Source organism: Juglans microcarpa x Juglans regia, chromosome 8S (genome assembly GCF_004785595.1).
Source record: "Juglans microcarpa x Juglans regia isolate MS1-56 chromosome 8S, Jm3101_v1.0, whole genome shotgun sequence".
Classification (NCBI taxonomy): domain Eukaryota; kingdom Viridiplantae; phylum Streptophyta; class Magnoliopsida; order Fagales; family Juglandaceae; genus Juglans; species Juglans microcarpa x Juglans regia.
In genome coordinates this window covers 3,170,273-3,193,679 of record NC_054609.1, presented here as the reverse complement: position 1 = coordinate 3,193,679, position 23,407 = coordinate 3,170,273, and the positions used below count along the sequence as shown (strand labels likewise).

Sequence of the window (23,407 nt, the reverse complement as noted above, 5' to 3'; positions counted from 1 at the left end):
GAGAAAACAGAGTTCGAACCACAACATATTCATAACCGCCGTTCTATTCCGTCCATGTTTGCGGCCTGCGCCACTGCACCGCGTTTTCAAATATTTAAACTCTAGTGTTAAAAAAGGCAAATTTTGGTTAAAAAAAAACAAGGAAATATTTCTTTATTGAGAATCTTTTGTCTATAAAAATAATAAATAAATAATTATTTTACGAATTGAAGTGATTTAAAATGATTAATTAAAATAATCTTTTTATTATAATTAAATATAATATAAGAAAGATACGAATAGATAATAATTAGAACTTTTCTAACTAAAAAGTGCTTAACATGTTTGCGGCCTATCGGATTCGTGCAATCCCTGTACTTTTATCTAGGGCTGTACAAAAACCGAGAAAACTAGTCGGCACCGACTCAGACCAGTCTTTGGAGCACAGAACCGGTCGAAATTGGCAGAAAACTGGATCGGCTAGTGGTAGGAATTAAACAAAATAGATATTGGCCGGTTCAGTCCCGATTTGACCCAATGAAAAACCACTGAACCGGCCGAAGATAGCTATGTTTTTTTTTTTTTTTTTCAAATATATGTATATGAAACAACACCATTTTTTTCTGTTGAATAATGGTTCTCTTTGGGCGGAATTTTTTTCTTGCCAAATATGTGGGCAGTGCACAGATCTCCACGGTGTGTGAAGGAGGAAGGGGTCTTGGTTTTGGCGAGGGGTTGTTCAAGTCCTTCCTATAGTGTTAAATAATTCAAGATGGCTGGTTCGCAAGGGAGCTTTGACTTTTGGTTTGATAACTGGTTGGGCACTGGTGCTATTGTTGCTCAACAAAATGTGGTGGGTGATAGAGATTTACAGGTCCAAAATTTATTTGAGGGTGTGGAGTGCAATATAACATTTTTGCGACAGCTTGTGAGAGGAAATGGTGAATACAATCTTGGCAGCATAGATCCAAAGTCAAGAGGGGCAAGACATTTTGGTTTGGAAGCATACCATAGATGGGAATTTTACTATTAAATCGGTATGGAATATTGTTAGAACTCATGGGTTGTTGTTATGCCCATGGAAGAAATGGTTTTGGTAAAAATATGTACTCAAGAAGATGTCTTTCTTATGTTGGCATGCACGTCGAATGGCTATCCCCGTCGATGAGGTAATTAAACAATTAGGCATTCCAATTGTTTCAAAATGTCATTGTTGTATTTCTTTCCAAGTTGAAACTGTTGGTCATATTCTTTGTGATAAGGAAGGCCGAGGAAAGTTTGAGATTTTTTTATAGAGATTTTTTATATTCATTTGCCAGCTACTCGGATTTGGGCTAGGGTGATGAATGTTTGGTGGTGTAGAGCTTTACAGTTCTCCTAGGTGCGTTGTTTACGTGGTGTTATACCTTTCTTCTTTTTTTTTTTTATTTTCTTGGGCTCTTTGGAAAACATGGTGTAGTGCCGTATGGAGGGAATGGGTTTTGATTGAAGGAAGGTGGTGCATATGGTGAAAGGTTTTATACTGGAGTCTACGGGTTTGTTGAAAAATTTCAGAAGGTTAGGCCCACATGATGCTACGGTTTTGAGAGAGCTAAACTGTCCTATGGTGGCATTAGGTGGCAGAGTTCCGAGAAGAATTTCATGGGAATTACCGAAGGTTGGGATGGTGAAACTCAATATTGACGGGGGTTCTTGTGGTAATCTTGGGATGTCCGGTAGAAGGGAAATTGTTAGAGATGATCGTGGTCATGTATTGGGAGGTTTTGCCCATTGCTATAGTCAAGCTACCAATACAATTGTTGAATGTTGTGCAGTGCTTGATGGTTTTCGGATGTGTAATCAACTCGGATTGAGAGACTTTGTTGTCAAGTCAGATTCAATTGTTATTGTGAGATGATTTGTGTCAGATGTTTGTAATTATTGATATCTTTAGAATTTTTGAGAGGAAGTTCAAAGCCTAGTTAGCTCTCTTAATGTTCAATTTAAGCATGTTTATGGAGAAACTAATATAGTAGCAGATTTTTTCGCTAAAAATGGGGCTGAGGCCAGTAATTTGGAGTTTATTGGAGAAGATGTTGGTCCAGGAAGGCTTAGGGGTCTTTTACGTATGGATAGATTAGACATCTCTTACATTAGACGTTATTTTTTTGTGGGGATGTATTTTAGTTTGATTGTGATGTACCTATGGTTATTTCTCCGCCTGAATGAGGGTTTTATTAATAAATGGAGGTGAAGCCTCCTTAAAAAAAAAAAAAAAAAAAAAAAAAAAAAAAAAAAAAAAAAAAAAAGACGCAATTTCACTTAAATAAGTAATACAACGTCGTTTTGGGAATGCTGGTTATAAAAAAATATATAAATGCAACGATGCCGTTAAATTAGGGTAAAAGACCCTTGATGAGCCATTCTTCCTCATTCTTCTTTCGAAAATTTTCCCTCATTTTCAAATTCTCCCCAACGGCAGCCACCCCCCAGCCTCCATCTTTGATGCGGTGATGCCATCTTCCTCTCCCTCTCCCCCACCCCCTCATCTCCCTCTTGGGCTCTCAGAGCCTCTGTCTCAGGTCTTCATCTCCCTTCTCTCTCTTATGGGATAGTTGATGTTTAATGTTGAATCTATATTGTTGAGTGTTGAGAAATTTGTATGACTCATGGGAATCGATGTTCACGCCGATGAATCGACAACAACCAATCGAAACTACGTCTTCTGGTTTTACCACTCCCCATCGATCGGTTGCGGTCGTTTGCTCCTCCAATTTTTCTCTCATCGGTCAGCGTCAATTTTGTCCAAAAATTGCGTCGAAAAGATCGATTTTCACCCTTACTTTTATTTGTTATTTTCTTTTTCCTGTTTGGCAAGAAAATGACAGAATGAAATCTTTCAACTTTCAAAACTTGACAACGAAACCAAACAATGAACGGTAAAATAAGATTAGCATGTTACAAAGAGATTTCGTAAAAATAAATTCATAAATAGAAATAACTTCATGTAATCCATTAGATATACTTTACAATAAAAATAAATTTATAATCTAACTTATCATATCAAAAGACGTTAATTTATAAATTTACTTTTGTGAAATTCTTTTGTGACTAAAGTATCTCTTATGAAAAATTATTTTTATCAGTTACTATTTATTACCTCACCCCCTATACCTTATGAAAAACACCCTCACACCCTATAAAAAAAAAAACTATAAGTATGAGATATAAAAGTAAATAATAGTTAATGCATAGAATTCCTCAATATCAGTAGTTGACACTACAAACCTAGCACCAGATAGATATCACACTCTAAAAACATAAGCGATTCCATCGAAAAAAGGCACGTGCTTTCCTGAAATCATTCAGAAAAAATGTAACCTAGTTTTGTAAATCAAAACAGTTTCGAATTCCCGAAAACATTTCATCAATTACAAGTAGTACGGAGGAGAGTACATCCAATTTTGAGTATACCCCATAACAACTGGGGCATTCAACTGCAACCTACATAAAATATGAAACAAAGTAAAGAAAAGACGGAAATGGCAATTCTGAGGTGCAACAGTGGGTCAACGATCAATCCATCCTTCCCTTCAAGATCCTCTCCTTTACTTCAGTCGGTGTTCTGTTACAGAGTGAAAATACACATCAAAAATAAAATTTCCCTATAAATATTATTAATCTGAATCTTTTGTAATGTTCATCCGATTCTAGAAGAATACAACTGACGCACTTAAATAGATGAACAGATAAGCTAGCCCAAAAAAAAACCAAAGATCCAAGATGGCAAAACTCTAACCAAGGGGAAAAATTATTAGTGTTAGTTTTTGTTATTGAAAAATAATAATAGAAATATTACTTAAAATCTCTAACAAGACAATTCTTAGAAGTTGGATTGCTGTAGTAAAATTATTTCTTTCCCATTTCATGCAGCTTATCAGTGGTTAGCTAAAGCGTAAGCAAATAGGCAACACCTCTTTGTTTCTCCTTTTCACATGATTGCAATATATGCTGGGCATTCCAGCTTCATTTATAGCATTAATCCACTACTTCAATAGAAAGCTTCTCACTTTGATAGACGTCATAAGCAGTCTCATTCATTACATGAACATATTTGTTTTCACTAGCTTCATATTCCATTGAAACGGGAAATTGAACATTTTCACAGCCAGGCAGAACAAAGAAATAAAACAAAACACAGAACCTTACATTTGCCAAGTTCGTTGAAAGAAAAGAAAAGAAAAGAAAAGAAAATGAACAAAAAATCTTTTGAAATGCTGAAGGAGATCATTTTCTCCTCATTCTCTAGATCAATAAAAAAGCCAATACTTGCATACCAAGAATATTCTACTGTGATCAACAGGTTAAAGGACAGTATTATATGCAATATCAGGACGTGACATAGTCCTCATTATGGTTTCGCTAGATTATTAGCAGCATCATAATTCAAAAAGAAATCATTTCCAGGAAGCCAGAGTTAAGAAGGAAAGGCATAAAGGGCTTACATGACATAAACATGTCCTCCCCATCCACTCAAACAGTCTCGATCAACTGATGATAGCAGGGCTTGAGAGATGGTCTCAAACAATTCCTCTGCTTCCTGAGTAGATAAAGCAAAGAGTAGTAGCTCAAATTAGTATGATAAACAAGAAAAGAGAAGATTATAATATTCAGCAATTAGAGCAACAAGTGCTAGCCCAATAAATTCTAGCTGAGAAGCAATTAGTTATTCTGACTGCGAATTCAGCCCAATAATCGCATCTGTACTTCCTACTGATTCATTTATCTATGATATAATGCTTCATGCTCATACAGGGAGTTCTCAACATGGCAGAAGAGTATTGCATATTCCATTCTTTTTTATAACTAATAAAATTTCATTCAAAATTTCTTATGGGGAGGCAAAGGTGAGGAAAAGAAGTTTCATTTGGTTAGTTGGAAGAAGGTTTGTCAACCATTGGATCGTGGTGGTTTGGGGATTAAAGATTTAAGGATTTTTAATAGAGCTTTACTTGGGAAATGGCTTTGGAGATTTCAATTGGAGAGTAAAGCCCTTTGGAAAAATGTGATAGAAGTGAAATATGGAAGTTTGAGGGGACATTGGTACACTAAAGCAGCTAGTGGAGTTTACAGGGTTAGTTTGTGGAAGTTTATTAGAAAAGGATGGGATTCCTTCTCCAATAATTTCAGATTGAAGGTTGGAGATGGAAAGAGGATTCTCTTTTGGCATGATCTGTGGTGTGGGGATATTGCTCTTAAGCTGGAATTTCCTACCCTTTTCAGAATTGCTAGGGATCATAATGCTACTATTTATGATTCTTACTGTAGTAGTAACAACAAGGTTGATTGGAATATCATTTTTTAAAAAGGGACGTTAATGATTGGGAAGTGAATGAAGTTAAGGCTTTGCTGGTTAAACTCTACAGTTCTAAGTTGGTGCTAGAAAGAGAGGATAGCATGGTGTGGATTCCTGCTGGAAATGCTAAGTTTTCAGTTTCTACTTATTACAGAATTTTGTCAAGCCAAAGTAGTTGTGTTTTTCCTTGGAAAAGTATATGGAAAGTGAAAGTTCCCTCCAAGGTTGCTTTTTTCTGTTGGGTGGCTTCTTTGGGCAAAGTTTTGACTACTGATAATCTTAGAAGGAGAGGTATGTTTATTGCTGATTGGTGTGTCATGTGTAAAAGGGGTGGAGAATCTGTAAATCACCTATTTCTTCACTGTGAAGTGACAAGATTCTTGTGGAATGAGGTTTTGAGTTGGACAGGATTATTTTGGGTAATGCCTAGAGAAGTGGTGGATTTATTGGTAGGGTGGAAGGGTTTGAAGGGCTGCAAGAAGGCGGCAAGGGTTTGGAAGATGATTCCTCCTTGTCTTATGTGGTGCATTTGGCTTGAGAGAAATGGGAGATGCTTCGAAGATGAAGAATGCTCTTTGGGAGAACTTAGGGTTTTTTTCTTGCGTACATTGAGTTCTTGGGCTAAAGCTTTTGTAATGGTGGATAATTTCCGGCTTCTGTTTTAGTTTTTCTGGTGTTAGTTTCTTTTTGTTTTTGGAAGTAGTAGGTGTTCCCTTTGTATAGGTCCTGTGTAATTGTGCTTATGCCTATTTCTTTGAATAAAATTATTACTTATAAAAAAAAAAATTCATTCAAACTTGCAAAAAGCAGAATAGTATTTGAATGTTCAACATGCCATAATCATAACAAATGGAGTACTCTTTATTTCTCTCTTGTATATATCCTTTATATAATATCTCTAGGTGGTAGCAAATATTACGGCCATAGCATGTATAAGACCTCTAGGAAGTAGCAACTCATACACTATACATCTGACGGTTATCTATTGCTCAACTGAATTTAACTTCCTACCATACTAGTAAGTCAAGAGTTCAATATTGTGACAAACCATGTCGGGCTTGAACATTGCCTCACAAGCACCATAGAGAGACTCTGAGGCAGTGCCAGCAACAACAAAATCTTTTGCTAGTTCCCTGCATATAATTATCACATGAAAAAAATGCAGCATTACGTTCAAAACCATCCTATCAATCTAAATTAACAAAAACTTAAGAAAAGAAAAATCATATTACTTGGCTCCAATTGAATCCATAGTGCAAATGAATGGCTTGTCTTCCTCTCCCAATCCAGCAATTACAGGCTGACAGAAGTATGGGCCAAACCTGCGAATCAAAAAGAGAGGTCACATCCAATGTTTAGCTCATATGCGTTTCATAAGATCATTCAAACAAAAGTAAAAATGATCATAAAAAGGCTAAATTTGATAGCAAATGGACCAAAGAAAATAAACTCTTTTTTTATAAGTATTAAAATTGCTTTATTGACATAGGGGTAATAAAAAATAAACTAAAAGATATATATATATATAAAGATCTTTTTTTTTTTGATAAGTAAGAGATAAATATTATATATATGAATGAAATAGACATAGCACTTGTACATAGGAAGTATTCAGAAGGACCCCTAATTACATTCTAAAAGCGATAAATTAAAGACAAGAAATCATGAATATTATTCCCATGCAGTACAATAGTGGAAAACCAGCACATTAAAGTGTGGAGAAAAAAATTCTTCAACTCAGCCATTGTGCGTTCCTTATCTTTGAAGCATCGCGCATTCCTTTTTGTCCAAATGCACCACATAATGCCCAACGGAATCATCTTCCACACTGCAATCACTTGGTGACAGCCTTGCAATTTTCTCCAACAACCCAACAAATTCACCACCCTCATAGGCATAACCCAAGGACTGCGTGATCTCCACACCACACGTCCCTCCAAAAACTGATTCGATTGTCCTCACCAACAACAAAGCGAATTTGATTTACAAAACGTGGCCACCCCTTATAAATTTCCATACACCCACACCATACCCCCCTCTCACTTCATTAGAACACCAACCACCCCCAGCAACACCATATCTAGCATCAATAATTTCCTTCCACAATGATCCCTCCTCCAAATAATATCTCCAAAGCCATTTTCCCAATAAAGCTTTATTAAAAGTTCTCAAATTACACACTCCCAACCCCCCTTCTCAACTGAGACACATTTTGTCTTCTATCTCACCAGATGGAATTTCTTCTCCTCCCCCATGCCTCCCCATAAGAATGCCCTAAAAAGTTTCTCCATCCTGTTCACCACCCATATAAGCATAGGAAACAGCGATAAAAAATATGTAGGAAGGTTAGTGAGAGTACTCTTGATGAGAGTGAGGCGGCCACCTTTTGATAAATACACCCCTTTCCAACTAGCCAACATTTTCTCTACTTTCTCCACCACCCCATTCCATATAGCTCTATTCTTGAAAGTTGCTCCTAACGGAAGGCTCAGATATTTCATTGGAAGGCCTAGATATATAAAGATCTAATAACAACCATGTTTGAAATTCATTAGTAACCAAGTATATTTGAATGCCATTTTAATAACAAATTTAATACAAAAAAACAAAGTAAGGAGCAAAAGGAGTTTATTTATGCACTCGTTATAACAAGATATAATAAAGCCATCACAAGTTGGGTAGTTGCAACCTACACAAGCACACTTTAACACTTGTAAAACCATCTTTGACTGCCACAAATGATACAAAATGCAACAAAGAATACTGGAATTCGAAACTGTTGCAACTTTATTCTTTTGATATTTGAGAATTTGAACTGTTAAAAGGGAAAAGGAAGGGGACAAAAAATATAGCAAATAGTATGTCGCGGCAGATTATAGATACAGGCCCTGCATTGTTACACAAGTCATCATTGAAAGCATAACCAAAGAATAAACTGTCGTCTTTGTAATATTTTTGGGATGAACAAGCATAACAGCACATCTAAGCTACGTTAAGGCTTAAGCACCGAAAGGGTCTGACTTTGTATAGGCACACCAACTACTTTGATTGGGAGTGAACTGGAAAACAAAAAGCTTATTCTGTCCTCCATTCATTTTTATTTATGGTCTTAAGCACCTTTTGCATGTACAACATGTTTGTTTCATCCATGTACTTGTCCAAAAAGGAGCTACAGAGCACAGTCACTTGTATTTCAGAAGGACCCAGTCTGCAGCACACTAGTACAGGGACGCTAATTTGACACCAGCTGGACTAAACATTACAGCTGTGTTCATATCAAAATGCTAATAGCTTCTTTACACCCAAATGCATAGCTCTCTACTGACATAATCATCACCACAACATTTCAGCATTGCATAACAGAATGGTGAAGGAAAAGTGCTTAGCTGTAACGCCCCAATGGAAGGTCCAAGTCACATGGCCTATACTCCAAAAGGACTAGTCAATGATACAATTGGAGTCCCATTGAAACCTTATAAAGAGCAAGAATTTTTCCTTCCCAATCAATGTGGGATCTCATTCGCCACCTACTATTATCCTTATCATATGGGGTATCACAATCTTCCCCTCTTAAATTCCCGATATCCTCGTCGGGCCTATTTATTGTAGGTGGCATGGCTCAAGTCCCACATTTTTAGTTGGGATAGGCTCTGATACTATTTGTAACGCCCTAATGGAAGGCCCGAACCACATGGTCTATACTCCAAAAGGATTAGTCAATGATATAATTGGAGTCCCATTGAAACCTTATAAAGAGCAAGAACTTCTCATTCACAAATAATGTGGGATCCCATCCACCACCTACCCTTATCCTTATCATATGGGGTAACACAATAGTATACATGTATGCTTGGGCACTAGAACTGTTAGAGAATCTTATCATTCACAAGAGGTAGCACTACATAGAGTCATATGTAGCAATTCACAATTCTATACACATAACAAAAACTAATTGACAAATAAATCCAATGGTGACTCCACACACAAACATATTCATATACAAGAGATTAAAAGCACTGACTTTACCTTTTCTCATACAGAACAGCAGAGACTAGGCTTGCAAAAGTTTCAGGCTTCATGTCTCTCTCTTCACGAAGCTGATACAGCTTGTGGCGGAACACAAGCCGTTGATACCTATTAATCAAACCCCACTCAAAACGATTATATAATTAAATAAAACTGAAGCGGCGGAGGAAGAGAAATCAAAAGGAGACTCCGAGGGAGTCGTACAGAGTCTGAGCGTCGGTGGCGAGTCCAGAGAGACCGAGGAATAGGCGATCGTGAATCTTATAGATCCTTTGAAAGTCGGTGGCGATGGTTTGGAGCTGAACTCCGAGCCTACGATCACTGGCGATGGCGAAGCAGTTCTTTCCCACCATGGCAACCAGAGCAGATCCATTGTACTCGAAAATCTGCGAGACCAAAAGGAATAGAAAGTGAGCCTTAACTGTGATACATTTATAAAAATACGATTACATGATTACACCCAATTGCATTTACAAAGTGATTAGGGTTTGAGACGGGATACGAATCGCAATTAACGAGGATAGAGAGGGACTTACCGACATGATTAGGGTTTTGGAATTGAAAAAAGTGAGAGTGAGTGAGAGAGAGGAAAATGAGGTTTTGGTGCAGACTTGGTGAAGAAGAAAAAGAAGACGACTGGCTTGGGGCTTACTCTAACGATCTCCGAACTTTTTACTCATCGTTCTTCCATGTTGCCATTTGGGTAGTGGGCCAGAAATATACGGGCTTAAGAACGATCCCTTCTTCGGAATCTAGTTTGTTTGGGCTTTTTATACTGAGCCAGAACAAGCTTGATCCAATTTGGAGAGAGGATTTCAACCTATGACCTAAGATTTTGCATATTTCTACTACTTCGCACAAATATTATCGCAGTAATATTAGATATAGTTATAAAATATATAAATTTTATATATTTTTTATAAAAAAATATTAAAATTTATTATTAAAAAAATAATTTTTTATAGAGGTTCATTTCTTATCCACTTTTTTTTTAAAAAAATACATAAGACTTGCATATTTTAAGATTATAAATATTATTATATATATATATATATGTGCATATGAGAAATTTTTAGAAACTTCACCATTGTTACATCATTATCTAACTTGCTCAGGGAACAGTGTTAATAATTTTAATAAAACTGTCGCTGATATATATAATAGTATATAGAACAATAATATGGTGTAGTTTTTTGGATAGAATGCCATCTCGCTTGTTCATTCACATTTCAAACAACTTTTTACAAATATTAAATATTTTTATATGAAAAGTGTTAGGACTGTACATAAATCTTCCAAAACGGAATTTAGATGCTCGTGACTTAACTAATATGTCAGTGTGCAAATTCTCTTTTGTAAGACTTTTGCGCATAAATATTTTTTCCTTTACACATTTATATATATCTACTATATATTATGATAAGCGGCTATCTAACTATAAATTGTAACTTTTGTTATTTTTTCATTAAGTCCTGTTTTATTAAACGGCCTTTAAAACTATTGATCATTTGACGTATAGTTCCCTTATAAAATTTAATGAAAGATAATGTTTTATCAAAATATTCTTAAGACCCTTGACCATTTGACGTGTAGCTCTCTTATAAAATTTAATGAAAAATCATATTTTACCAAAAGGTCCTTAATAACCCTGCAGCACACATGAATTAACGTTTATTTTTCATGTCCTTTTTGTTCTGTCAATGTTCTCATTTTTCTTTCTTTTTGTTTCAATTTTTTTAAATAAAAAAATAATAATATTTTATTATTATATAAAAAGTAAATAGATAATTCAATATAGATACAAACTCATGCTCATACTTTGCTGAAGTTTAGATTTTTTTTTTAATCTTAATTTTTAATCTTTTTTTATCCTTGTATTTTCTTTTTCCAGACAAATAAGCTATTGACTTTTTCAACTTTTTTTATTATTTAAATCATTATATCAACTACACCCCGAGACTAACGCACCTGGGACGTTCCCCTTATATATATAAGGAATGATTAGTAAGTACACAATTGTCTCACCATTATCTAATTCACTGAAGTAATTTAGATCAATCATTGTTTCAAGCATTTACACGTTTTAACTTTTAAGAACTTTCCCACGAGCAACATTAAAATTTGATTAGTAAGTACACAATTGTCTCACCATTATCCCATGTGTTCATTATTTCATGCAGATGTGTGTATATATATCCGATTTTGATTAATTTATAAGATTCAAATTTTAAAAATTATTTTTTAAATTAAATTATGTCATATAAATATTAATTTATTGGTTGATGCGATTTATACACTATATATATAGGGTAGAATTATTTTACTCAACAGTCCTACACCGTATACTTGTTAAGAGAAAAAAAATTGAAAAGATAAAAAAAAAATAAAAATAGGTGTGTAGTATAGGGCTGATGAATAGAATTTTTCTATATATAAGATAATGCTATATGCAATTATGGAGTGTGCAGTCTCCACATACTCATTTTGAAAAAAATGAGTCTCTATTAAAAAAAAAAAAAATTCATGTAAGCCTCAAATTTATCTACCTTTTTAAAAAGAAGTATACAAAAAATTATACACTTCAAGAGTACTATATCATTTCTTATGTAAACACACGTACACATATATAACTCATGTAACCTACATTTGAAATGTACGTTTGAGATAAAGTACACAATACATGTACATCCCAAAATAATAGGCTATTTGATCTAATCTGATTCGTATGTAGTAGTTCTGATCACTTATGATGATCGTGTTTATCATCTTGATGTATATATTATTATAAAAATAAATAAATATTTGTGACGAATTATATGTGATGAGATTGATTATTTATAATAAAAATTAACTTATTTTAATAAAAATTAATTATTTTTATAAGAAATAACTGATCATAGAATAAATAATTTTTTTTTTGTAATGTGCATGGCCGGGCAGTATTTTTAAGTACTACTGCTGCATCGATCAGTACTTTCCAATCCAAATGGACAGCAACACGCAGCATCTAATTTTTTCTTGTTTTTACTAATTTAATTAACACGTACAAGATCACAATTAATTATTAATTATGGAAACTTTATCTAACAAAAAAAAAAAAAATCTCGTCTGCAATCTAATATATTAACTCACGTCATGAATGTATAGATTGAGATCAAATCTTCTTTATGTCTAAAAAATTTCCCTTATTCTTTATATTTGATTTTCTAATCATCATTAATCAAGATGATCGATATGATCACACATTTAAACAACGATATAGATTAAGATTAAAAGTTATTAAAATATATGGCATTAACAAATAATTTAGATAGAATTTAAGATCAGAAAAAGTAGCGCTTGATCTACTATTTTCTATGAAGTCGACTTTGTTCCCACCACCTAATTTGTGCCGTCTAGAATTGGTATGATGAAAACGGGGAGAGAATTTTGCAGTGTTGATATATATTCCTAGCTAGTTCTCTCTTATCCTTTTCTAATTTCTCTCAAGGCTAGCTAGTTTTGACTGGCTGGGACCCATTAAACAGTCCTATATTGAGAGTGAGTGTACGTGTATATATATATATACATGTATGATAAGAGCTGCAAGTTACACATATTGAAGAAACAATAAAGAACTACAGAGATTTGTTGAAACTCTGGCTACTGATACGTACTGATCAGAAAGAATAGATCAGAGTTGAAGTCATGATGTCCATGAAGATATCGTGGCTATTTCACAGCTTGTTGGTGTTCAGCTTGTCTCTGGCTCTAATTGGCTTCGTTCATGGCGGCAACGTAACGTATGATGGCAGATCTTTGATCATCAATGGCGAACACAAGCTTCTCTTCTCCGGCTCAATTCACTATACTCGTAGCACTCCAGATGTACTTGCTCTTTCCACTTTTTTCTTTTTCCTTCGTAACAATTCATGTACTTTTTAGAGTTTGGAGGAACGAGAAAGGAGAAAATTAATGAAAACAGCCACGCAGTTTTGGTTAGGTAGGACATTGTGCATGACGAACGAAATGAAGGAAAACATTATTCACAGAATGGATAACCCAAAACTCGCAATGTATACAGAAGTAATATGCAGATGATGATCAGGCCGATAACGGCCTGCGAATTTTTTTGTTGTCGTTATTTCCATAACAGGAATTCAGTAGTTTATTTTCACCAGTTGAGGTTGTTGGTTGCCATTGTCACTTGCATGTTTTTAAGATAGGGCGGCAGAAAATAAACCAAATATATCAAACACGTCCAAGAAAAGCATATATATATGTGTGTGTGGTTACGTCTGAGGTTTTTTTTTCCCACTCTTTGTATATGATTTGGATTTTAACTAAAACATGTTGCAGTACTATAAGAAAAATGGATTTTTGTGATCAATTTATTACAATTAAAATATTATTTACAATTAATTTTAATTGTAAATAGTCATTTTACTAGAATTAACTAGTCGCAAATAAGCAGTTTTCTTGTAGTAATTTGTTTGTCTCGCTTGTATAAAGACAAAACTAGCTTTATCCAGCCAAGCCAAGTCATCAAGCCCTTGCCTTTCTCATGATTTGAATGGTCATTTTTTGCTTGTTCCTTAATCATGCTTGGATGTATTATAAAAATATTATTTATCATCATTTTAATCATGGTCGTTTTATCGTTACTTGACGTACTGGACCAAATGATTAACGGTGTACGTATGCCCATATGTGAATTCTATTGCAGATGTGGCCACATTTGATAGCCAGAGCCAAAATGGGAGGAATAGATGTAATCCAAACCTATGTGTTTTGGAACCTTCATGAGCCACAGCAAGGACATGTAAGAGACCCTGACCTCTCTCTCCCTCTCTCTCGATATAGCGTACACATTTGCTAATGCCTATGGCTATATATATGATGTTGGTTTTAATGTATGTAATTTGCAGTTTGATTTTAGGGGAGGACGTGATTTAGTTCTATTCATTAAGGAAATCCAAAAACAGGGTCTTTATGCATGCCTTCGAGTGGGACCCTTCATCGAGGGTGAATGGTCTTATGGGTACGTAAAGCAACGTTAACTCTCCTACTATGTACTCTTCTATGCGCCAATAGGCAAACTCAAAAAAACACGTACATTAATTTGTGTGTATGCAACAGTGTGGATCGAAGACAGTTTTGATGTCGCTCGTTTGACATAGTGTTTTCGATTTGCAAGAGATTCTACCGCTGCAAGAAAACTATTCAGTTGTGTGGGCAGTTATTTTCTGCGAAGTTGTCTATTTTCTATTAAAATGAATCTGTTTTAATTATCATTCTCATCTCATGTAATCCGTCACAAATAGTCATTTTTTTTGGCCATGTCTGTAGTGTGAAGGATGTGTCTTGATCTACACTGTCTTGCAAATATAATTTTCGAGTATGATTGATAGTTGTGGTGTGCAGGGGTTTACCATTTTGGTTGCATGATGTTCCGGGCATTGTGTTCCGAACTGATAATGAACCATTCAAGGTATTTACTTTTTACATGATCTCTAAACTCCCTCTATATCATAATTTAACCCATATCTGACCTGAATAAAACATTACTAAAAAACTGTTCTCTCTTCCCTATTTTGTCAATGCATGGAAGTTTCACATGCAAAGGTTTGCAAAGAAGATAGTCGACATGATGAAATCAGAGAGACTGTATGCTTCCCAAGGAGGACCGATTATACTATCACAGGTTAATTAAGTTCGTAATTATGAGAAGTCAAGAAAAGAGTAAACATCTGAGATTTGTTTAAACAGCAGTACCATTTTCGTGATTTATAAAGTGCACGTACGTATGCATGCATGAATGCAGATCGAGAACGAGTACAAGCTGGTGGAAGCAGCTTTTCGTGAGAGAGGACCAGCTTACGTTCGTTGGGCTGCAAAAATGGCTGTAGGGCTTGAAACGGGTGTGCCCTGGGTTATGTGTAAGCAAGATGATGCCCCTGATCCAGTGGTTAGTTTGCTTTCCTTCTGATTCTGCACTACTTTTTTCAGATCTGGGTTCTTTCTTCTTGAACCATTATGAGCACTGCCTCTGATCTGATTCTGCGCTGCCTCTTTTCTGTTTAAATTTCATATATATGAATCATTGAGACTTTTCTTTCCACAACTGATCAGTGTTTTTAAATTGTTTTTTCTTTTCTTGATTTTGTTATATCAAATGATCCTTAGCTATTTCATGATTTTTTTGATGAATTAACGTACAGATAAATACATGCAATGGGATGCGATGTGGAGAAACATTTGCAGGACCCAACTCCCCCAATAAACCAGCATTATGGACCGAGAACTGGACGAGTTTGTATGTTCTCATTATAATATTGATCTATATGATCTGCAATAATTTCTTTTAGCCCTCTTTTTAGGCAAAGTTGACACCGAAAACAAATTGGAAAACAGAAATCTAGCTAATACCGAACTAATGCCTTGAATTTTCTTTGAAGCTTTCAAACATTTGGTGAAAAACCCTACCTGAGATCTGAGAAAGATATTGCATTCCATGCTGCATTGTTCATTGCAAAGAAAAGAGGAAGCTACATAAACTATTACATGGTGTGGTAATCTCTCTCTCTCTCTCTCAGCTTAACATTTTCCCCCTAACGACGTAGTTTCCTCACAGTATCATGGAGGTACCAATTTTGGAAGAACAGGCTCTGAATATGTAACCACAAGTTATTATGATAATGCTCCTCTGGATGAGTACGGTACGTTTTATTCGCAAGGACTCTTGTTTTACTCATAATTGCATATATATTTGAGTTTATAATTGACTTGTTTACTTAATGACTTCAGGTCTACTTAATCAACCAAAGTGGGGTCATCTTAAGGAATTACATGCCGCAATAAAATTATGTTCGGAGCCTTTACTTTCAGGAACACAATCTACAGTTCCTTTGGGTCAGCAACAAGAAGTAAGAACATAAAATACTAACTCCTGTGTATTCTTTCCTAGTATTTCTGTTCCAAAAACCATATATATAGAGAAATCTTGTCCGTTTTGATATTTTCCTCCTTTTTTTATCATTCTGTTGGACTGTACAGGCTTATGTCTTCAATATGAACTCTGGAGAATGTGCTGCCTTTCTGGTGAACAATGGCAAGAGACGTGTCAATGCTCTCTTTAATAATTTTACATATGATTTGCCTCCAAATTCAATCAGTATCCTGCCAGATTGCAAGACCACAGTCTTCAACACTGCAAAGGTAAGACTCAAATGCACACAATTCATTTCTTGTATTAATAATTCCATAAGCTTGATGTCTCTGCGTTCCAGTTCCACATAATAGAATCAGAAAACATAAGCGATACACTTGACAATAAGTGCTTAATCACAATAAACAACAACAAACTATAAACTATTTTTAAAGCAGTTCCACATTTTTAACTTGCTCCTGCAACAGGTAAGCACACAATATAATAAAAGATCAGTGATCTCGAGCCAAACTTTCAAACAATGGAGCGAGTACAAAGAAGTCATCCCCAAATTCCAGGACACTTCATTAAGAGCAAATACATTGTTAGAGCAAATGAGTACAACAAAAGCTGCGTCTGATTATCTTTGGTACACTTTCAGGTAAAGCTAATTTAAAGTCACTAGAGCTGACTTGAAGTGAAAAGTTGGCTGAATACAACTAAGCCTTATCATACCAAAATGAATGTTATTGACATATATATGCAGGTTTCAGAATGATAACTCAAATGCTCAATCTGTACTGAATGTTGGATCTCGCAGCCACATTCTCCATGCATTTGTAAATGGAGAGTTTGTAGGTAGGTGTTATGTTTCCTTGATTTCTTTTCAAGTAATTGGTGGATCACAAATATGAACGTGTGAATTCTACATATGCTAACAAATTCAGCATGCCTCTTCCACATGGAAATGTATGCATTTTGTGAGCTTCTCTTTTCAAGATTTGTGGAAGTGATGGCTTGCATTTTCTTACTCATCATACTTCCACACCTTTAAGTGTGCAAGGAAGACTGATTCATTCATAATTTTTCCTTCTTCCCTTTGAAGCCTTTTCATTCCATACTACAACAAGCCTTTTCTCTAAGCTTTCAACACAGTGCCTTGTTGTTTTGTATTTTTCAATGAAATCAAAACGCTTCAACATGTCTATTTTCATCCCGGCTATTGTCTACTAGAACCTGTTAACAAGTACTTTCTTTGATATATCACAATTTCACAAGCAAATTTAACTTTACTCTGTTATTCTTTAGGATCTGCACATGGTAGTCACAACAGCAAGAGCAGAGCTTTCTCCCTGGAGAATAACATAATGTTAAGAAAGGGGACAAACTACATCTCCTTACTCAGTGTCATGGTTGGCTTGCCGGTAATTTTCGATCTCATTTCCCTCATTCTCCCCACTAGTTTTTACTTTTTATGCATCGTGAATTAATGAAATGAGACCCAAACAATGACCTAATATGGCCTCTCCTAGCAAATCAGTAACATGGGCAAGTAAAATATTTCATTTTGATGAAAAGCAAGATTAGAACCTTCAGAAAGAAACTTTAGCTTATTTCAGGAAATTGTCAACAATAGCCAGGGGGAGTGTCAGTGAAACAAGCAAGCAGTACTGATTCTTTTATGTAACAATATAAAACAGACATAATTACACACAAATGCTTTTTTCTTCATGAGTGTCAAAAATTTATTTCCATATGAAGGATTGGGGAGCATATCTGGAGCATAGAGTTGCAGGCTTGCGCAGAGTAAGAGTTCAAAGCAGAGACTTCACTAAGTCCCCATGGGGATATCAGGTAATTCACTGATAGCTATAAAATGCTGCCTGCTTTCATTACATAGAACATTCAAAAGTAATATCTTGCAACGTGCTTTCTCATTTATAGTACAGAGACTTTTTGTTTCTAAGAAGTTATTTGCAAATACATGAAAAGTTTTCAAGATGTTTTCAACATGTCCATTTGAGATGAAATAAAGAAAATTCAACAATGCCACAATCATTATTTAAGCACATCCTTCTCATTATAGAAAATTCATTTTTTTATTGGCACCGGGTGTCTGAGAACAAAGTCCAGATTAATCTCACGGGTGCATAGGCTAGAAAATTCAATTTTATTATTCGCAACTTCTCCTTGTTTTTCCATAAATTTCAGTATCATATCATATTAATCTCAAAATTATATTTTGGGTGTGTGACCCACAATTCAAAAGTCATATGATTTATCATCACTTATTAAGTATTTTGATTTGGCATTACCTATTAAAAAAAAAAAAAGAAAAAGTATTTTGTTTTGGCATCAATTTGATGTATCATATCTTACGTGACCATTCTACTGCTCAGGTTAATTCTAATGTGTAGCTTTTCTGCAGGTTGGGTTGTTAGGAGAGAAACTACAAATTTATACAAATCTTGGATCAAGTAAAATTCAATGGAGTGGTGTTGGAAGCTCTACTCAACAACGACTTACATGGTATAAGGTAGGAATCCCAAAGTCCATTTTTACCCTATAATAATTATAGGTTCAGTTCATGCATGATGTGCAACAAGATGGAAGATTTTCTCTCCTTTTTTTAATCCTTTTTATTTGCACGTCTTTCTATCAGAATCAATAACATCTCTGATTTTATTAACCATTATATGTCTTAATCTAATATTTTCTATTGTGGTTGAATACAAGACTGTATTTGATGCACCTGCTGGATATGAACCTCTTGCATTGAACCTTGGTTCCATGGGAAAGGGAGAAGTTTGGATCAATGGCCAGAGCATCGGCCGATATTGGGTATCATACCACACCTCAGAAGGAAATCCTTCACAAACATGGTAACCTACGGTTTTTTTTTTTTTTTTTTAATATTATTGTGTAAATATTCTCACAATATCCTCTCCAGAGAACAACAGTTTCTATTGTGAAAACTGTTACCCTTCTGCTAAAGAAGTTTTCTATAAAGTAAAATTTCTTGATGTCGTAAAATGCTTTACTTATGGTAGGACTTCTATTTTAGGTACCATGTGCCTCGATCTTTTCTCAAGCCCAAAGACAACCTATTAGTTTTACTAGAAGAAGAAAATGGGAACCCCTTTGGGATTTCCCTGGACACAATTTCAAGAAAAAAAGTATGTGGGTTTGTGTCTGATTCCAACTTGCCCCCAGCTAATTCCTGGATGAGAGACAACTCAAGCAGAATAATCTATCAAAAGAAACCTCATAGAAGACCTGCACTTCGTCTCCAGTGTCCTCCAAATAGTACCATATCAAAGATCTTATTCGCAAGCTTTGGAACACCTTTAGGGGATTGTGAGAATCATGCTATTGGAAGCTGTCACTCATCTAATTCCAGAACCATTATTGAAAAGGTGAGCTTCTGCAACTTATTTCCAAGTAATATGCTTTTCATTTATGTTGCAGTTCATGAAATCAATGTGGAGTAATTTGACTTATAATTCTCTTTCTAATTTTAATGTAACTTCTCAGGCCTGTCTAAGGAAGAGTAAATGTTCCATCATTGTATCAAATCATACTTTTGGTGGTGATCCATGTCCTGGCAAGCCCAAAGCTCTATTGGTTGATGCACAATGCACGTGACCCTGGATAAGTTTGTACCATTTCCATGGGGGAAGAAAGATTAGTATTATCAACTCCTATTTTTTATCTGTAGATGTGTAGAGAAGGTAGTAAATGCATATTATCGTTGAATTAATTATGATTTTTTATCTATGAATGAAAGGAACAATTTTTAGCTCAGTAAATATATGCTTTTAGAACTTCAAAAAGAATGTTCAATACAAGTACACAAGCAGTTCAAGAAATACAGCTCTCCAGAAAAGGAAAAAGATAGAAATCTTGAAGATTAGGTACAGATGGATCACTTTCAAAGGTGAAGGGTGTTGAAGAAAAATGCTCTAAGCTCCAACATTGACTTCCCACAATCCTTAAAACTCCAGTCATTTCTCTCTTCATATACTTCACATTAGGCAAGATGGAACCATCTTCTTGGCCAGAGTCATTCGGTCAAATTTGTTTGTTAAATAGGGGCTATTACTCCAGTATGAATTACAGAACATCGATATAGACAATCAAATACTGAGAGATTTTTTGGTTTGATAGGGTAATCATCAAATTTGTTTGTTAAATAGGGGCTATTACTACAATATGAATTACAGAACATCGATATAGACAATCAAATACTGAGAGATTTTTTGGTTTGATAGGGTAATCAAATCTAACAATTTTGACCAATAGACGTTAAAACTAGAGAGAGTCAACAGACACACAATGTACAATCAATAACAGTACAATTAGCCAGCTTAAGAACCCCCCCCCCCCCCCCCCCCCCCCCCTTTTTTTTTTATCAGTAAAGAAGAGATTTTATCAATGAAAATAGGCAGAACTGATTTACCTGTAATCCTCAGAAACCATTGCCAACCGCTCCCAGTTCGGAAACTGGTGGAACTCAAAGCCTTCCACGGTCCCCATATAATACCGCAGAGACGAAATAAAGTCCACCACTTTGGTAATTCTCATCACCATATTGTTCGAGGAACACAGAAACTGTATAGAATACTCGAGCGGGACCGTCTTGCCTGAGCACCCGGGCACCTCCCAAATGGCGCTCCAGCTCGGGTCCGAGCCGAAAGACTTTCCAGATGTCACTGAGAGAAATACCCACTTTGCGAACATCGAGCAGAGCCACTCTGGCGTTGCTGGTTTCGCGTTGGAGTATGTGACTCATATTCAGTGGAATACGTACGTATACACAGAAAGTAAGTTGATGTCGAGAGTGAAGCAGAGTGTAATGAAAGAAGCGTAGTGTACCGAGTAAAACGAAACGGAACGACATTATTGTAATTTTATAAATACAGCATTATGTAACCCTACTATGACGGTTAGTGAAAATTCAGTCCTCGCTCCTATAGATTTAGGCACATTACCAAATCATATTAAATCTATATGTTTTCTTGTTTTCTCTTTTCCATACTGTTCATCATAATTGCCGCACGTAGCACAATATTTCGGTCTCAGAAGTGGTATGTGGTGGATGAACTAGTTGGACACGTCGCCATCTTGGAGGTACTTTGGGGAAACGAGGTGGGAGTCGACGACACTGGCATATTGAAGAGAGTCGGATTGTTTCCACTGTTGCCGGTGGCGAAAGTGAGGGTTAAGACTCAGGAAGAGCTCCAATCGGTTGAGACTGAGTTGAACCCATTTGGGTGCAGTCATGGATTTGGAGATGGGTGTGAGTGGCTTTGGTCATAGAGAGTGATGTCGTGGGAGTGTAATAAACCCAGATAAGGTGCAATAGAAATTAAGCTTGGAAAGAGATAAATTGATAGAAAACGATGGAAAGTTATGGGATTAATGTCACAGGTAAGAACATAACTCTCTTTGAGTGGAGCGCCTCCGGAAAACACGAAAAAACAATTGAGAATATTCTACTTGCCTCTAACAATCTTCTGCTATGGACTATAACAAACCCAGACCCTATTCTCCTAGATGGTTCCCAGCCAATAGGAAATTAGAAGTAAAATGCTACTGAAATCAGAAATACAACTAATAAAATGATATTTGGACTTAGCAAATCAAATAAGGTTACGGCCTAATGGCCTAACTCTAAGACCCATTTACTAACTATCGTAAAATTGCCATTTCCTTTATTAAGCCCACGTGTACTAAAGCTCATGGTCCATGACCCTTCTTCGCTTCACACAACATTCACTTCAATTCATTTTCAACTCATCACTTCGCTTCACTTAACCCTAACTCTCATTGTGCCATCGTGTGATATTTCCCCTCCCTCCACAACACCTTGCCCATAAGGTGAGGAAAATCTGCACGCATCGTGTGGTAAGGTTCCCATGAGACTTCTTCAACATCCTATCCTTGCCAGCATACGAGGACCTCCACAAATGGCCGATTCTTCTTCTTCCTCAATCGATGGGCAAGAACCTCTTCAAGTTTAGGTTTGACGATTCCCTGCTAGTTCACGAGAGGTAGCTTGGGTATTGGCGTTGTGCTTTGGTCCAGTTTTCGCTTGAGTTGTGATACATGAAAAACTTCATGGATCTGGGCTGTGTCAGGTAACTTCGAGCGATATGCCACCTCACCCAGTCGTTGCACCACCTGGAAAGGGCCATAGAAACGGGGAGAGAGCTTCAAAGTTCGACGTTGTTGCACCGAGGTCTGCCTATACGACTGAAGTTGAAGGTAAATGCAATCACCTATTGCATATTGTTGTTCCTTCCTTTTTAAATCTGAGTAATGTTTCATATGATTTTGGGTCACTGTGATATTTTCCTTGAGTAAAGTCCAGAGCTTGTCTTTGTCTCGTAGTGTAACATCCACTTCTTCAAGTCTAGAGGTCCTTGCAGTGTAAGAGAGGAGTTTAGGTGGTCGGTAGCCGTACAATTCCTCAAATGGGGAGACTTTGGTTGATGCCTGCAGGCTAAAACATCACTCTGCTAGTTCCATCCACTTCGACCATTCCTTTGGTTTGTCACTGGTGAAGCTTCTCAGATATTTCTCTAGCCATTTTTCGACTACTTCAGACTGACCATCTGTTTGTGGGTGGTATGAGGTACTGAAAGCTAATTGCACACCCTGTAGTGAGAATAATTCATTCCAAAACTTGCTTGTGAAGGTGGGGTCCCTGTCGGACACAATGGATTCTGGCATACCTTGTAGCTTGAATATGTATTTTATAAATAACTGAGCCACTATACAAGCTGTGTAAGGATGAGATAGTGGCACAAAATGTACGTATTTAGTGAACCTGTCCACCACAACCCATAGGGTATTAAACCCATTAGAGTTAGGTAGTCCTTCCACAAAATCCATGGTTATGGCTGTCCATGGTTTCTGAGGCATTGGTAGAGGCTGCAACAGCCCAATGGGCAATGTATTGTCTACATTCACCACTTGGCAAGTATCACAATCTCTGAGAAACTGCCTAACATCTGCCTTCCATCAAGGCCAATAAAAATCCCTCTTTAATCTGTGAACTGTCTTATCAAAGCCCAAATGTCCCCCATTGGACTACTATGCACCAATGTTAATAACTTCTTAATGAAGGCTGAGTCAGTTGGGACATACAACCTTCT

General features: G+C 36.1%; 2 protein-coding genes and 1 long non-coding RNA gene across 3 annotated transcripts; 2 read left to right on the top strand and 1 right to left on the bottom strand.

Annotated features, from left to right (window-relative positions):
- On the top strand, positions 1-5,063 carry LOC121244464. Its single transcript, XR_005936433.1, has 4 exons — positions 1-11; positions 1,095-1,099; positions 4,426-4,434; positions 4,951-5,063. It is a non-coding gene; the product is annotated as an uncharacterized LOC121244464 (long non-coding RNA).
- LOC121244463 (proteasome subunit beta type-3-A) lies at positions 3,349-10,036 on the bottom strand. The gene is made up of 7 exons (XM_041142541.1): positions 9,877-10,036; positions 9,545-9,726; positions 9,341-9,448; positions 6,547-6,636; positions 6,363-6,447; positions 4,464-4,558; positions 3,349-3,583 (listed from the first exon to the last, which is right to left on the bottom strand). The coding sequence occupies exons 1-7, from the start codon at positions 9,880-9,882 to the stop codon at positions 3,535-3,537; spliced, it is 615 nt and encodes a 204-aa protein (XP_040998475.1). The 5' UTR covers positions 9,883-10,036; the 3' UTR covers positions 3,349-3,534.
- A 2,896-nt stretch (positions 10,037-12,932) lies between these two features.
- Positions 12,933-19,892, top strand: LOC121244819 (beta-galactosidase 16-like). The gene is made up of 19 exons (XM_041143032.1): positions 12,933-13,207; positions 14,046-14,141; positions 14,248-14,360; positions 14,744-14,810; positions 14,931-15,023; positions 15,144-15,287; positions 15,541-15,635; positions 15,778-15,886; positions 15,954-16,038; positions 16,127-16,245; positions 16,376-16,537; positions 16,736-16,908; positions 17,014-17,105; positions 17,556-17,671; positions 18,009-18,101; positions 18,676-18,783; positions 18,984-19,129; positions 19,312-19,663; positions 19,782-19,892. The coding sequence occupies exons 1-19, from the start codon at positions 13,028-13,030 to the stop codon at positions 19,890-19,892; spliced, it is 2,454 nt and encodes an 817-aa protein (XP_040998966.1). The 5' UTR covers positions 12,933-13,027.
- Positions 19,893-23,407: the final 3,515 nt, after the last annotated feature.

What these genes read in the sequence shown, in the direction of transcription:
- LOC121244463 (XM_041142541.1), bottom strand. An exon ending in ATGGATTCAATTGGAGCCAA is followed by an intron (nt 6,448 to 6,546) that starts GTAATATGATTT and finishes AATTATATGCAG; the next exon opens with GGAACTAGCAAAAGATTTTG. An exon ending in CAATGTTCAAGCCCGACATG is followed by an intron (nt 4,559 to 6,362) that starts GTTTGTCACAAT and finishes TTATCTACTCAG; the next exon opens with GAAGCAGAGGAATTGTTTGA.
- LOC121244819 (XM_041143032.1), top strand. Translation starts at nt 13,028, where the DNA reads ATGATGTCCATGAAGATATCGTGGCTATTTCACAGCTTGTTGGTGTTC. An exon ending in GAGGGTGAATGGTCTTATGG is followed by an intron (nt 14,361 to 14,743) that starts GTACGTAAAGCA and finishes TGTGGTGTGCAG; the next exon opens with GGGTTTACCATTTTGGTTGC. An exon ending in GGAAATCCTTCACAAACATG is followed by an intron (nt 19,130 to 19,311) that starts GTAACCTACGGT and finishes CTTCTATTTTAG; the next exon opens with GTACCATGTGCCTCGATCTT.